At 57.0% G+C, this 14,044-nt stretch overlaps 1 protein-coding gene across 1 annotated transcript in view; it reads left to right on the top strand.

Moving 5' to 3' along the window:
- Window positions 1–14,044, top strand: part of P3H3 (prolyl 3-hydroxylase 3) — a 33,506-nt gene that overhangs the window by 5,082 nt on the left and 14,380 nt on the right. The window contains exons 2-8 of the mRNA XM_072129610.1: window positions 6,721–6,873; window positions 6,952–7,129; window positions 7,495–7,626; window positions 7,786–7,919; window positions 8,033–8,122; window positions 8,583–8,635; window positions 8,723–8,754. Coding sequence (XP_071985711.1) covers window positions 6,721–6,873; window positions 6,952–7,129; window positions 7,495–7,626; window positions 7,786–7,919; window positions 8,033–8,122; window positions 8,583–8,635; window positions 8,723–8,754 — 772 coding nt within the window. The remainder of the gene's footprint in view (window positions 1–6,720; window positions 6,874–6,951; window positions 7,130–7,494; window positions 7,627–7,785; window positions 7,920–8,032; window positions 8,123–8,582; window positions 8,636–8,722; window positions 8,755–14,044) is intronic.

Genomic DNA, 14,044 nt, shown 5'->3' with positions numbered 1-14,044 from the left:
TGGAGGGATGGATATATCTTCCTCTCTAGGTTCTGGAGGGATGGATATATCTTACTCTCTAGGTTCTGGTGGGATGGATATATCTTACTCTCTAGGTTCTGGAGGGATGGATATATCTTCTGCTCTAGGTTCTGGAGGGATGGATATATCTTCTGCTCTAGGTTCTGGAGGGATGGATATATCTTCCTCTCTAGGTTCTGGAGGGATGGATATATCTTACTCTCTAGGTTCTGGAGGGATGGATATATCTTCCTCTCTAGGTTCTGGAGGGATGGATATATCTTCTGCTCTAGGTTCTGGAGGGATGGATATATCTTCTGCTCTAGGTTCTGGTGGGATGGATATATCTTCTGCTCTAGGTTCTGGAGGGATGGATATATCTTCCTCTCTAGGTTCTGGAGGGATGGATATATCTTCTGCTCTAGGTTCTGGTGGGATGGATATATCTTCTGCTCTAGGTTCTGGTGGGATGGATATATCTTCCTCTCTAGGTTCTGGTGGGATGGATATATCTTCCTCTCTAGGTTCTGGTGGGATGGATATATCTTCCTCTCTAGGTTCTGGTGGGATGGATATATCTTCCTCTCTAGGTTCTGGAGGGATGGATATATCTTCTGCTCTAGGTTCTGGTTGGATGGATATATCTTCTGCTCTAGGTTCTGGTGGGATGGATATATCTTCCTCTCTAGGTTCTGGAGGGATGGATATATCTTCTGCTCTAGGTTCTGGAGGGATGGATATATCTTCCTCTCTAGGTTCTGGAGGGATGGATATATCTTCCTCTCTAGGTTCTGGTGGGATGGATATATATTCCTCTCTAGGTTCTGGTGGGATGGATATATCTTCTGCTCTAGGTTCTGGAGGGATGGATATATCTTCTGCTCTAGGTTCTGGTGGGATGGATATATCTTACTCTCTAGGTTCTGGTGGGATGGATATATCTTACTCTCTAGGTTCTGGAGGGATGGATATATCTTCTGCTCTAGGTTCTGGAGGGATGGATATATCTTCTGCTCTAGGTTCTGGTGGGATGGATATATCTTACTCTCTAGGTTCTGGTGGGATGGATATATCTTACTCTCTAGGTTCTGGAGGGATGGATATATCTTCTGCTCTAGGTTCTGGAGGGATGGATATATCTTCTGCTCTAGGTTCTGGAGGGATGGATATATCTTCTGCTCTAGGTTCTGGTGGGATGGATATATCTTACTCTCTAGGTTCTGGAGGGATGGATATATCTTCCTCTCTAGGTTCTGGAGGGATGGATATATCTTCCTCTCTAGGTGCTGGTGGGATGGATATATCTTCCTCTCTAGGTTCTGGAGGGATGGATATATCTTACTCTCTAGGTTCTGGAGGGATGGATATATCTTCCTCTCTAGGTTCTGGAGGGATGGATATATCTTCCGCTCTAGGTTCTGGTGGGATGGATATATCTTCCTCTCTAGGTTCTGGTGGGATGGATATATCTTCCTCTCTAGGTTCTGGTGGGATGGATATATCTTCCGCTCTAGGTTCTGGTGGGATGGATATATCTTCCTCTCTAGGTTCTGGTGGGATGGATATATCTTCCTCTCTAGGTTCTGGTGGGATGGATATATCTTCCTCTCTATCTTCTGCTGGGATGGACAGAAGGGGTGGGTTAGAAAACCAAAAGAGGGCTGGAACGGCGCTATTCGGACAAGGGTCTTCAAGAAGGTTAAAATGCTTTATTCCATAGTAGACGCTTTTCGGGCTAATCAGTTCTTCTTCAAGTACTGGATAAAATAGGAGGTGATTTTCAGCGGCAGCTTAATCCGCCAAACCAATGTACTTGAAGAAGGGCTGATTAGCCCGAAACGCGCCTACTATGGAATAAAGCATTTTAACCCTCTTGAAGACCCTTGTCCGAATAGCGCCGTTCCAGCCCTCTTTTGGTTTTCTAAACCACCCCTTCTGTCTATTGGATCACTTAGGTTAAACACCAGCACGCTGAAGGGCAGCTTACGCATACTTTAAAAGCGCATTAACTTTATAATAAGGTGAGCACACCTCTAGGGGGGGGGGGTCACTTCCTACATACCCCCCCTATTTTCTGCGTGGTTCCATTGGATACCATACGTACCTCTTTCTCCTTATCCTCACAGTATCACATGAGGTGCCGTCCTCTTGTTAGCCTTTGTTTAGTTTTTTTCCCCTACTTTTAGTACTCTTCTGGAGGGATGGATATATCTTCTGCTCTAGGTTCTGGTGGGATGGATATATCTTCCTCTCTAGGTTCTGGTGGGATGGATATATCTTCCGCTCTAGGTTCTGGTGGGATGGATATATCTTCCTCTCTAGGTTCTGGAGGGATGGATATATCTTCCTCTCTAGGTTCTGGAGGGATGGATATATCTTCCTCTCTAGTTTCTGGTGGGATGGATATATCTTCTGCTCTAGGTTCTGGTGGGATGGATATATCTTCCTCTCTAGGTTCTGGTGGGATGGATATATCTTCCTCTCTAGGTTCTGGTGGGATGGATATATCTTCTGCTCTAGGTTCTGGAGGGATGGATATATCTTCTGCTCTAGGTTCTGGTGGGATGGATATATCTTCCTCTCTAGGTTCTGGAGGGATGGATATATCTTCTGCTCTAGGTTCTGGTGGGATGGATATACCTTCAGCTCTAGGTTCTGGAGGGATGGATATATCTTCTGCTCTAGGTTCTGGAGGGATGGATATATCTTCTGCTCTAGGTTCTGGTGGGATGGATATATCTTCCTCTCTAGGTTCTGGTGGGATGGATATATCTTCCTCTCTAGGTTCTGGAGGGATGGATATATCTTCCTCTCTAGGTTCTGGTGGGATGGATATATCTTCCTCTCTAGGTTCTGGTGGGATGGATATATCTTCCTCTCTAGGTTCTGGTGGGATGGATATATCTTCCTCTCTAGGTTCTGGTGGGATGGATATATCTTCTGCTCTAGGTTCTGGTGGGATGGATATATCTTCTGCTCTAGGTTCTGGTGGGATGGATATATCTTCCTCTCTAGGTTCTGGTGGGATGGATATATCTTCTGCTCTAGGTTCTGGTGGGATGGATATATCTTCTGCTCTAGGTTCTGGAGGGATGGATATATCTTCTGCTCTAGGTTCTGGTGGGATGGATATATCTTCTGCTCTAGGTTCTGGAGGGATGGATATATCTTCTGCTCTAGGTTCTGGAGGGTGGATATATCTTCTGCTCTAGGTTCTGGTGGGATGGATATATCTTCTGCTCTAGGTTCTGGTGGGATGGATATATCTTCCTCTCTAGGTTCTGGTGGGATGGATATATCTTCTGCTCTAGGTTCTGGTGGGATGGATATATCTTCTGCTCTAGGTTCTGGAGGGATGGATATATCTTCTGCTCTAGGTTCTGGTGGGATGGATATATCTTCTGCTCTAGGTTCTGGAGGGATGGATATATCTTCTGCTCTAGGTTCTGGAGGGTGGATATATCTTCTGCTCTAGGTTCTGGTGGGATGGATATATCTTCTGCTCTAGGTTCTGGAGGGATGGATATATCTTCTGCTCTAGGTTCTGGTGGGATGGATATATCTTCTGCTCTAGGTTCTGGAGGGATGGATATATCTTCTGCTCTAGGTTCTGGAGGGTGGATATATCTTCTGCTCTAGGTTCTGGTGGGATGGATATATCTTCCTCTCTAGGTTCTGGTGGGATGGATATATCTTCCTCTCTAGGTTCTGGTGGGATGGATATATCTTCTGCTCTAGGTTCTGGAGGGATGGATATATCTTCTGCTCTAGGTTCTGGAGGGATGGATATATCTTCCTCTCTAGGTTCTGGAGGGATGGATATATCTTCTGCTCTAGGTTCTGGAGGGTGGATATATCTTCTGCTCTAGGTTCTGGTGGGATGGATATATCTTCCTCTCTAGGTTCTGGTGGGATGGATATATCTTCTGCTCTAGGTTCTGGTGGGATGGATATATCTTCCTCTCTAGGTTCTGGAGGGATGGATATATCTTCCTCTCTAGGTTCTGGTGGGATGGATATATCTTCCTCTCTAGGTTCTGGTGGGATGGATATATCTTCCTCTCTAGGTTCTGGTGGGATGGATATATCTTCCTCTCTAGGTTCTGGTGGGATGGATATATCTTCTGCTCTAGGTTCTGGTGGGATGGATATATCTTCTGCTCTAGGTTCTGGTGGGATGGATATATCTTCCTCTCTAGGTTCTGGTGGGATGGATATATCTTCTGCTCTAGGTTCTGGTGGGATGGATATATCTTCTGCTCTAGGTTCTGGAGGGATGGATATATCTTCCTCTCTAGGTTCTGGTGGGATGGATATATCTTCTGCTCTAGGTTCTGGTGGGATGGATATATCTTCTGCTCTAGGTTCTGGTGGGATGGATATATCTTCCTCTCTAGGTTCTGGTGGGATGGATATATCTTCTGCTCTAGGTTCTGGTGGGATGGATATATCTTCTGCTCTAGGTTCTGGAGGGATGGATATATCTTCCTCTCTAGGTTCTGGTGGGATGGATATATCTTCTGCTCTAGGTTCTGGAGGGATGGATATATCTTCTGCTCTAGGTTCTGGAGGGTGGATATATCTTCCTCTCTAGGTTCTGGTGGGATGGATATATCTTCCTCTCTAGGTTCTGGTGGGATGGATATATCTTCTGCTCTAGGTTCTGGTGGGATGGATATATCTTACTCTCTAGGTTCTGGTGGGATGGATATATCTTCCTCTCTAGGTTCTGGAGGGATGGATATATCTTCCTCTCTAGGTTCTGGTGGGATGGATATATCTTCCTCTCTAGGTTCTGGTGGGATGGATATATCTTCTGCTCTAGGTTCTGGTGGGATGGATATATCTTCCTCTCTAGGTTCTGGTGGGATGGATATATCTTCTGCTCTAGGTTCTGGTGGGATGGATATATCTTCTGCTCTAGGTTCTGGAGGGATGGATATATCTTCTGCTCTAGGTTCTGGTGGGATGGATATATCTTCTGCTCTAGGTTCTGGAGGGATGGATATATCTTCTGCTCTAGGTTCTGGAGGGATGGATATATCTTCTGCTCTAGGTTCTGGAGGGTGGATATATCTTCTGCTCTAGGTTCTGGTGGGATGGATATATCTTCCTCTCTAGGTTCTGGTGGGATGGATATATCTTCCTATCTAGGTTCTGGTGGGATGGATATATCTTCCTCTCTAGGTTCTGGTGGGATGGATATATCTTCTGCTCTAGGTTCTGGTGGGATGGATATATCTTCTGCTCTAGGTTCTGGTGGGATGGATATATCTTCTGCTCTAGGTTCTGGTGGGATGGATATATCTTCCTCTCTAGGTTCTGGTGGGATGGATATATCTTCCTGTCTAGGTTCTGGTGGGATGGATATATCTTCCTCTCTAGGTTCTGGTGGGATGGATATATCATCTGCTCTAGGTTCTGGTGGGATGGATATATCATCTGCTCTAGGTTCTGGTGGGATGGATATATCTTCTGCTCTAGGTTCTGGTGGGATGGATATATCATCTGCTCTAGGTTCTGGTGGGATGGATATATCATCTGCTCTAGGTTCTGGTGGGATGGATATATCATCTGCTCTAGGTTCTGGTGGGATGGATATATCATCTGCTCTAGGTTCTGGTGGGATGGATATATCTTCTGCTCTAGGTTCTGGTGGGATGGATATATCTTCCTCTCTAGGTTCTGGTGGGATGGATATATCATCTGCTCTAGGTTCTGGTGGGATGGATATATCATCTGCTCTAGGTTCTGGTGGGATGGATATATCTTCCTCTCTATCTTCTGGAGGGATGGATATATCTTCCTCTCTATCTTCTGGAGGGATGGATATATCTTCCTCTCTAGGTTCTGGAGGGATGGATATATCTTCCTCTCTAGGTTCTGGAGGGATGGATATATCTTCTGCTCTAGGTTCTGGTGGGATGGATATATCTTCCTCTCTAGGTTCTGGTGGGATGGATATATCTTCTGCTCTAGGTTCTGGTGGGATGGATATATCTTCCTCTCTATCTTCTGGAGGGATGGATATATCTTCCTCTCTAGGTTCTGGTGGGATGGATATATCTTCTGCTCTAGGTTCTGGAGGGATGGATATATCTTCTGCTCTAGGTTCTGGTGGGATGGATATATCTTCTGCTCTAGGTTCTGGAGGGATGGATATATCTTCTGCTCTAGGTTCTGGTGGGATGGATATATCTTCCTCTCTAGGTTCTGGAGGGATGGATATATCTTCTGCTCTAGGTTCTGGAGGGATGGATATATCTTCCTCTCTATCTTCTGCTGGGATGGATATATCTTCCTCTCTAGGTTCTGGTGGGATGGATATATCTTCCTCTGTAGGTTCTGGTGGGATGGATATATCTTCCTCTGTAGGTTCTGGAGGGATGGATATATCTTCCTCTAGGTTCTGCTGGGATGGATATATCTTCCTCTCTAGGTTCTGGTGGGATGGATATATCTTCCTCTCTATCTTCTGCTGGGATGGATGACACATAGGTTTAGGAACTGGTAGGTTGTAAGTATTTCTGTCTCCACATTCTGCTGGGATTCATTTATCTGTAGCTTCTGATTTGATGGCTCTAGGATCTAGTGAGATATAAATCTGCTTGGCTCTAGGTTCTGTTGTGATGGAGAGTTCATTGGCTCCAGTCTATTTTGTCATTGTGGGTATCGTTGGATGTGGATTGAACGTTCTGAGTTTTTTGGGGCTTTTCCTAGTTGGAGGAGCTGGATGAAGCTGCAGCCGCTGCATACACCTTCTACATGAGGAACCCCCATCATGAGCAGATCCAAGGTGATGTGACCCGCTATCGCACCATGAAAGGGATACAAGAACACAGCTTTCGGGACCTGGAGGAGCCCCCATACAGGGTACAGTTAATCCCCCAATACTCACCTTATTGACCTTTATTCACAAGTTTTTACCATTTTTTTTGTTTTCCTCTACAGGTTCTCTTTGCCCAGGCATTATCTCTACTATCTCAGGAGAGGACGACCACCGCAGTCCTGAGACTGGAGGAGTCCCTGAGCTCCTTCCTGTCTACACTTCATGACTGCCGCACCTTCTGTGAGGGAACCCGAGAGCGCGAGAATGAAACCCACCGCGACTTCACCGAGGTCATTGGAGGTAGACATCATCCCTGCTGGACCACCAATAACTGTGTGCCTAAGACCAAGTGCTGTATCTCTTCTTCGTGATGGTCAGGATTGGCGCTCCTGGTATTGAATGTCCTGGATAGGTACAAGACGGTTTGGTACTGGGTGCACAGTTTGGCACAGAGGCCGCCCAAGTATCCCCCATGAAGCCATGATCTCAGGAAGGCTGAAACCTTGAGGTGTAGAAGTGCCTGAGAAGCGCCTTAAACTTTACCCTTTGGCCACCAGAACTTCTACTCCTCGAGGAGCCAATGCGCCCCCATGTCTAGGTAGAGAGCCAAGTCATTAGTAAGACAGACGACCTCCATGACTATTGCTGGTTCTCTTCTCTCCCAGAATATTACACCCAGGTCCTGCAGTGTAAGCAGCGATGCATCCTGGAGGTATCACTGACCCCTGGACAGACGCCATCACAGGAGGACGTCCTCGTGTCTCATCTGCAGCTGCTTCAGCAAGGATATGCTCGGCGTAAGTCTTCATCTTCTTGCTCATCCATATAGGAAGCTGGTAATAAAGGACTACGCTGCAGTACCAGGCTTGGCCACTCTTCTGTGAGCGGCGCTGTGTCTGTGGTGCAGTAAGAGGTGGCGCAGCGTCATCGCTGGTCTTGTCCTTGTGTCTCTATAGTTGGGGACTGGGAGTCGGCGGCACGGATCGCCCGCACGTTACTGCTTTTCAATCCACACAATGAGACGGCGCGGGGGAGTCTGCGCGGATATGAAGAGAAACTACAGAGCAGAAGCGAAGTCCGACCCCGGGAGGTAAATACTGGGGGAAGAATTTAGTATTGTGCAAAAGTATGTACCCCCCTCCCATTACTATTCCAAAGGGTTAATGATGAGGGTTTAGCCTATGATCGGGTCTTGTGTTGCAGAACATCGCGTCACTCCTGCGCCAGGTGCTGTCCGAGAAGAAGTTGCTGTATTACGTGATGGAGAATCTGGGCATCGACTTCCAAGATCTGGTCAGTCACATCTCCCTCCCCATATATAGAAATCATCAGTGTGAAAACTTATAAAACCCTGAATGAGGAGCTGAGACTCTTTATGACTTGTTAGATTTCTCTTGCTGTTCTCTGGATGCAGCCCCTGGTCAGGTGATCTGCTTCTCCGTGGTTACAGACTACAAATAATCCCAGTGTAGTCTGATCTCTCAGGGCTCTTGTATATTATTCCATCTTCACCGGATCTGACTACACGGGGCGTGTTTGTAGTCTGTTACCATGGAAACAGCAAAAAAGAAGGTTAAATCGACATATTTTTAAATGTGTGAGCTAAAAAGATTCTATTTCCCCCAGTCATATGACCCGTCTGCCCCGACTGCTGTTGATTGGCCAATTTTTTTGACAATCAAGCCCCTCCCCCAGACGGAATACATAACATGATGTATACACTGCTTCCATCTTCTACCATCTTTCTTTCCAGGACCGATGGACCCCAGAGGAAATAATCCCAGCGAGTCTGAGAGAGAGAATCAGGTACGTGGAACCGCAGATCCGCGGAATATTCGCCACGTATAATTATTGGCCCTTTATATGATGAGGTTTATGTCTCTTTATACTTAGGGCGGAGAGAGCGGCTGCGGAGGAGGCCGGGGGTGAGTGAAGGGTCTTGGGGTGCAGTGCCGGGGGACTGTGTGTGCGGGCGCAGGGATCAGTGTATGCGGGCGCAGGGGACTGTGTATTCGGGCACAGGGCCGGGGGTCAGTGTATGCGGGCGCAGGTGCGGGGGGCAGTGTATGCGGGCGCAGCAGCGGGGGACTGGGTATTCGGGCGCAGGGCCGGGGGGCAGTGTATGCGGGCGCAGGGCCGGGGAGGCAGTGTGTGCGGGCGCAGGGGCGGGGATCAGTGTATGCGGGCGGAGGGGCGGGGAGGCAGTGTGTGCGGGCGCAGGTGCAGGGGTCAGTGTATGCGGGCGCAGGGGCGGGGAGGCAGTGTATGCGGGCGCAGGGCCGGGGGGGCAGTGTGTGCGGGCGCAGGGCCGGGGGCAGTGTATGCGGGCGCAGGGCCGGGGGGCAGTGTATGCGGGCGCAGGGCCGGGGGGCAGTGTATGCGGGCGCAGGGGCGGGGAGGCAGTGTGTGCGGGTGCAGGGCCGGGGGGGCAGTGTGTGTGCGGGTGCAGAGCCGGGGGGGGGCAGTGTGTGCGGGTGCAGGGCCGGGGGGGTCAGTGTATGCGGGCGCAGGGCTGTGGGACTGTGTATTCGGGTGCAGGGCCGGGGGGCTGTGTGTGCAGGTGCAGGGCCGGGGGGTGGTGTGTGCGGGTGCAGGGCCGGGGGGCAGTGTGTGTGCGGGTGCGGGGGTCAGTGTATGCGGGCGCAGGGGCGGGGAGGCAGTGTGTGCGGGCGCAGGGCCGGGGGGGCAGTGTGTGTGGGCGCAGGGCCGGGGGGGCTGTGTGTGCGGGCGCAGGGCCGGGGGGGCTGTGTGTGTGGGCGCAGGGCCGGGGGGGCTGTGTGTGCGGGCGCAGGGGCGGGGATCAGTGTATGCGGGCGCAGGGGCGGGGGGCAGTATGTGCGGGCGCAGGTGCGGGTGTCAGTGTATGCGGGCGCAGGGCTGTGGGACTGTTTATTCGGGCGCAGGGCCGGGGGGGGCAGTGTGTGTGCGGGTGCAGGGATCAGTGTATGCGGGCGCAGGTGCGGGGGTCAGTGTATGCGGGCGCAGCGGCGGGGGGCAGTGTATGCGGGCGCAGGGCCGGGGGGGCTGTGTGTGTGCGGGCGCAGGGCCGGGGGGGCTGTGTATGTGCGGGTGCAGGGCCGGGGGGCGGTGTGTGCGGGTGCAGGGGTCAGTGTATGCGGGGGCAGGGCCGGGGATCAGTGTGTGCGGGCGCAGGTGGCGGGGGGCAGTATGTGCGGGCGCAGGTGCGGGGGTCAGTGTATGCGGGCGCAGGGGCGGGGAGGCAGTGTATGCGGGCGCAGGGGCGGGGAGGCAGTGTATGCGGGCGCAGGTGCGGGGGTCAGTGTATGCGGGTGCAGGGCCGGGGGTCAGTGTATGCGGGTGCAGGGCCGGGGGTCAGTGTATGCGGGTGCAGGGCCGGGGGTCAGTGTATGCGGGGGCAGGGCCGGGGAGGCAGTGTGTGGGGGCGCAGGGGCGGGGATCAGTGTATGTGGGCGCAGGGGCGGGGGGCAGTATGTGCGGGCGCAGGTGCGGGGGTCAGTGTATGCGGGCGCAGGGGCGGGGAGGCAGTGTGTGCGGGCGCAGGGCCGGGGGAGGCAGTGTGTGTGGGCGCAGGGCCGGGGGTCAGTGTATGCGGGTGCAGGGCCGGGGGTCAGTGTATGCGGGTGCAGGGCCGGGGGTCAGTGTATGCGGGTGCAGGGCCGGGGGTCAGTGTATGCGGGTGCAGGGCCGGGGGTCAGTGTATGCGGGCGCAGGGCCGGGGGTCAGTGTATGCGGGCGCAGGGGCGGGGAGGCAGTGTATGCGGGCGCAGGGCCGGGGGTCAGTGTATGCGGGTGCAGGGCCGGGGGTCAGTGTATGCGGGGGCAGGGCCGGGGGTCAGTGTATGCGGGGGCAGGGCCGGGGAGGCAGTGTGTGGGGGCGCAGGGGCGGGGGGCAGTATGTGCGGGCGCAGGTGCGGGGGTCAGTGTATGCGGGTGCAGGGCCGGGGGGCTGTGTATGCGGGGGCAGGGGCGGGGGGCTGTGTATGCGGGGGCAGGGGCGGGGATCAGTGTATGCGGGGGCAGGGGCGGGGATCAGTGTATGCGGGCGCAGGGGCGGGGAGGCAGTGTATGCGGGTGCAGGGCCGGGGGGCAGTGTATGCGGGTGCAGGGCCGGGGGTCAGTGTATGCGGGCGCAGGGGGGCAGCCGGGGGGGCAGTGTGTGTGCGGGGGCAGGGCCGGGGGGCTGTGTTTGGGTTCAGCGCCAATGTCATATCTAACCTACAGGCCCTGTGTGTGCGGGTGCAGGGGTCAGTGTATTCGGGCGCAGGGCCGGGGGGGCAGTGTATGCGGGCGTAGGGCCGGGGGGGCAGTGTGTGTGCAGGCGCAGGGCCGGGGGTTAGTGTATGCGGGGGCAGGGCCGGGAATCATTGTATGCGGGCGCAGGGGAGGGGAGGCAGTGTGTGCGGGCGCAGGGCCGGGGGGCTGTGTGTGCGGGGGACTGTGTATGCGGGGGCAGGGCCGGGGAGGCAGTGTGTGGGGGCGCAGGGGCGGGGATCAGTGTATGTGGGCGCAGGGGCGGGGGGCAGTATGTGCGGGCGCAGGTGCGGGGGTCAGTGTATGCGGGTGCAGGGGCGGGGAGGCAGTGTATGCGGGTGCAGGGCCGGGGGGCAGTGTATGCGGGTGCAGGGCCGGGGGGCTGTGTATGCGGGCGCAGGGGCGAAATCAGTGTATTCGGGCACAGGGGCGGGGATCAGTGTATGCGGGTGCAGGGCCGGGGGGCAGTGTATGCGGGTGCAGGGCCGGGGGGCTGTGTATGCGGGCGCAGGGGCGGGGATCGTTGTATTCGGGCACAGGGGCGGGGATCAGTGTATGCGGGTGCAGGGCCGGGGGGCAGTGTATGCGGGTGCAGGGCCGGGGGGCTGTGTATGCGGGCGCAGGGGCGGGGGTCAGTGTATGCGGGCGCAGGGGCGGGGAGGCAGTGTGTGCGGGTGCAGGGCCGGGGGGCTGTGTATGCGGGCGCAGGGGCGGGGGTCAGTGTATGCGGGCGCAGGGGCGGGGAGGCAGTGTATGCGGGTGCAGGGCCGGGGGGCTGTGTATGCGGGCGCAGGGGCGGGGAGGCAGTGTGTGCGGGCGCAGGGCCGGGGGGGCTGTGTGTGTGCGGGCGCAGGGCCGGGGGGGCTGTGTGTGCGGGTGCAGGGGTCAGTGTATGCGGGCCCAGGTGCGGGGGTCAGTGTATGCGGGCGCAGGGGGGCAGCCGGGGGGGCAGTGTGTGTGCGGGCGCAGGGCCGGGGTGGGCTGTGTGTGCGGGTGCAGGGCCGGGGGGGCAGTGTGTGTGCGGGCGCAGGGCCGGGGTGGGCTGTGTGTGCGGGGGCAGGGCCGGGGGGCTGTGTTTGGGTTCAGCGCCAATGTCATATCTAACCTACAGGCCCTGTGTGTGCGGGTGCAGGGGTCAGTGTATTCGGGCGCAGGGCCGGGGGGGCAGTGTATGCGGGCGTAGGTCCGGGGGGGCAGTGTGTGTGCAGGCGCAGGGCCGGGGGTTAGTGTATGCGGGGGCAGGGCCGGGGAGGCAGTGTGTGGGGGCGCAGGGCCGGGGAGGCAGTGTGTGGGGGCGCAGGGCCGGGGAGGCAGTGTGTGGGGGCGCAGGGGCCGGGAATCATTGTATGCGGGCGCAGGGGAGGGGAGGCAGTGTGTGCGGGCGCAGGGCCGGGGGGCTGTGTGTGTGCGGGCGCAGGGCCGGGGGGGCTGTGTGTGCGGGTGCGGGGGACTGTGTATGCGGGCGCAGGGCCGGGGGACTGTGTATTCGGGCGCAGGGCCGGGGGGGCTGTGTGTGCGGGTGCAGGGCCGGGGGGCAGTGTGTATTCGGGTGCAGGGCCGGGGGGGGGGGCAGTGTGTGCGGGTGCAGGGGTCAGTGTATTCGGGCGTAGGGCCGGGGGGGCAGTGTGTGTGCAGGCGCAGGGCCGGGGGGCAGTGTGTGCGGGGGCAGGGCCGGGGGCTGTGTGTATGCGGGGGCAGGGCCGGGGGCTGTGTGTGCGGGGGCAGGGCCGGGGGGCAGTGTGTGCGGGCGCAGGGCCGGGGGGGCAGTGTGTATGCGGGGGCAGGGCCGGGGGCTGTGTGTGCGGGGGCAGGGCCGGGGGGCAGTGTGTGCGGGCGCAGGGCCGGGGGACTGTGTATGCGGGCGCAGGGCCGGGGGGCAGTGTGTGCGGGGGCAGGGCCGGGGGCTGTGTGTATTCGGGTGCAGGGCCGGGGGGGGGGGCAGTGTGTGCGGGTGCAGGGGTCAGTGTATTCGGGCGTAGGGCCGGGGGGGCAGTGTGTGTGCAGGCGCAGGGCCGGGGGGCAGTGTGTGCGGGGGCAGGGCCGGGGGCTGTGTGTATGCGGGGGCAGGGCCGGGGGCTGTGTGTGCGGGGGCAGGGCCGGGGGGCAGTGTGTGCGGGCGCAGGGCCGGGGGGCAGTGTGTGTGCGGGCGCAGGGCCGGGGAGGCAGTGTGTGTGCAGGCGCAGGGCCGGGGGGCAGTGTGTGCGGGGGCAGGGCCGGGGGCTGTGTGTATGCGGGGGCAGGGCCGGGGGCTGTGTGTGTGCGGGCGCAGGGCCGGGGAGGCAGTGTGTGTGCAGGCGCAGGGCCGGGGGGCAGTGTGTGTGGGGGCGCAGGGCCGGGGGGCAGTGTGTGCGGGCGCAGGGCCGGGGGGCAGTGTGTGTGCAGGCGCAGGGCCGGGGGGCAGTGTGTGCGGGGGCAGGGCCGGGGGCTGTGTGTATGCGGGGGCAGGGCCGGGGGCTGTGTGTGCGGGGGCAGGGCCGGGGGGCAGTGTGTGCGGGCGCAGGGCCGGGGGGCAGTGTGTGTGGGGGCGCAGGGCCGGGGAGGCAGTGTGTGGGGGCGCAGGGGCCGGGAATCATTGTATGCGGGCGCAGGGGAGGGGAGGCAGTGTGTGCGGGCGCAGGGCCGGGGGACTGTGTATTCGGGCGCAGGGCCGGGGGGGCTGTGTGTGCGGGTGCGGGGGACTGTGTATGCGGGCGCAGGGCCGGGGGACTGTGTATGCGGGCGCAGGGCCGGGGGACTGTGTATTCGGGCGCAGGGCCGGGGGCAGTGTGTATTCGGGTGCAGGGCCGGGGGGGGGGGGCAGTGTGTGTGCGGGTGCAGGGCCGGGGGGCAGTGTGTGTGCGGGTGCAGGGGTCAGTGTATTCGGGCGTAGGGCCGGGGGGGCAGTGTGTGTGCGGGTGCAGGGGTCAGTGTATTCGGGCGTAGGGCCGGGGGGGCAGTGTGTGTGCAGGCGCAGGGCCGGGGGGCAGTGTGTGCGGGGGCAGG

This window comes from Engystomops pustulosus, chromosome 11 (assembly GCF_040894005.1).
Source record: "Engystomops pustulosus chromosome 11, aEngPut4.maternal, whole genome shotgun sequence".
NCBI lineage: Eukaryota > Metazoa > Chordata > Amphibia > Anura > Leptodactylidae > Engystomops > Engystomops pustulosus.
The sequence above is the reverse complement of the archived record's forward strand: the minus strand, read 5'-3'. Positions and strand labels throughout refer to the sequence as shown.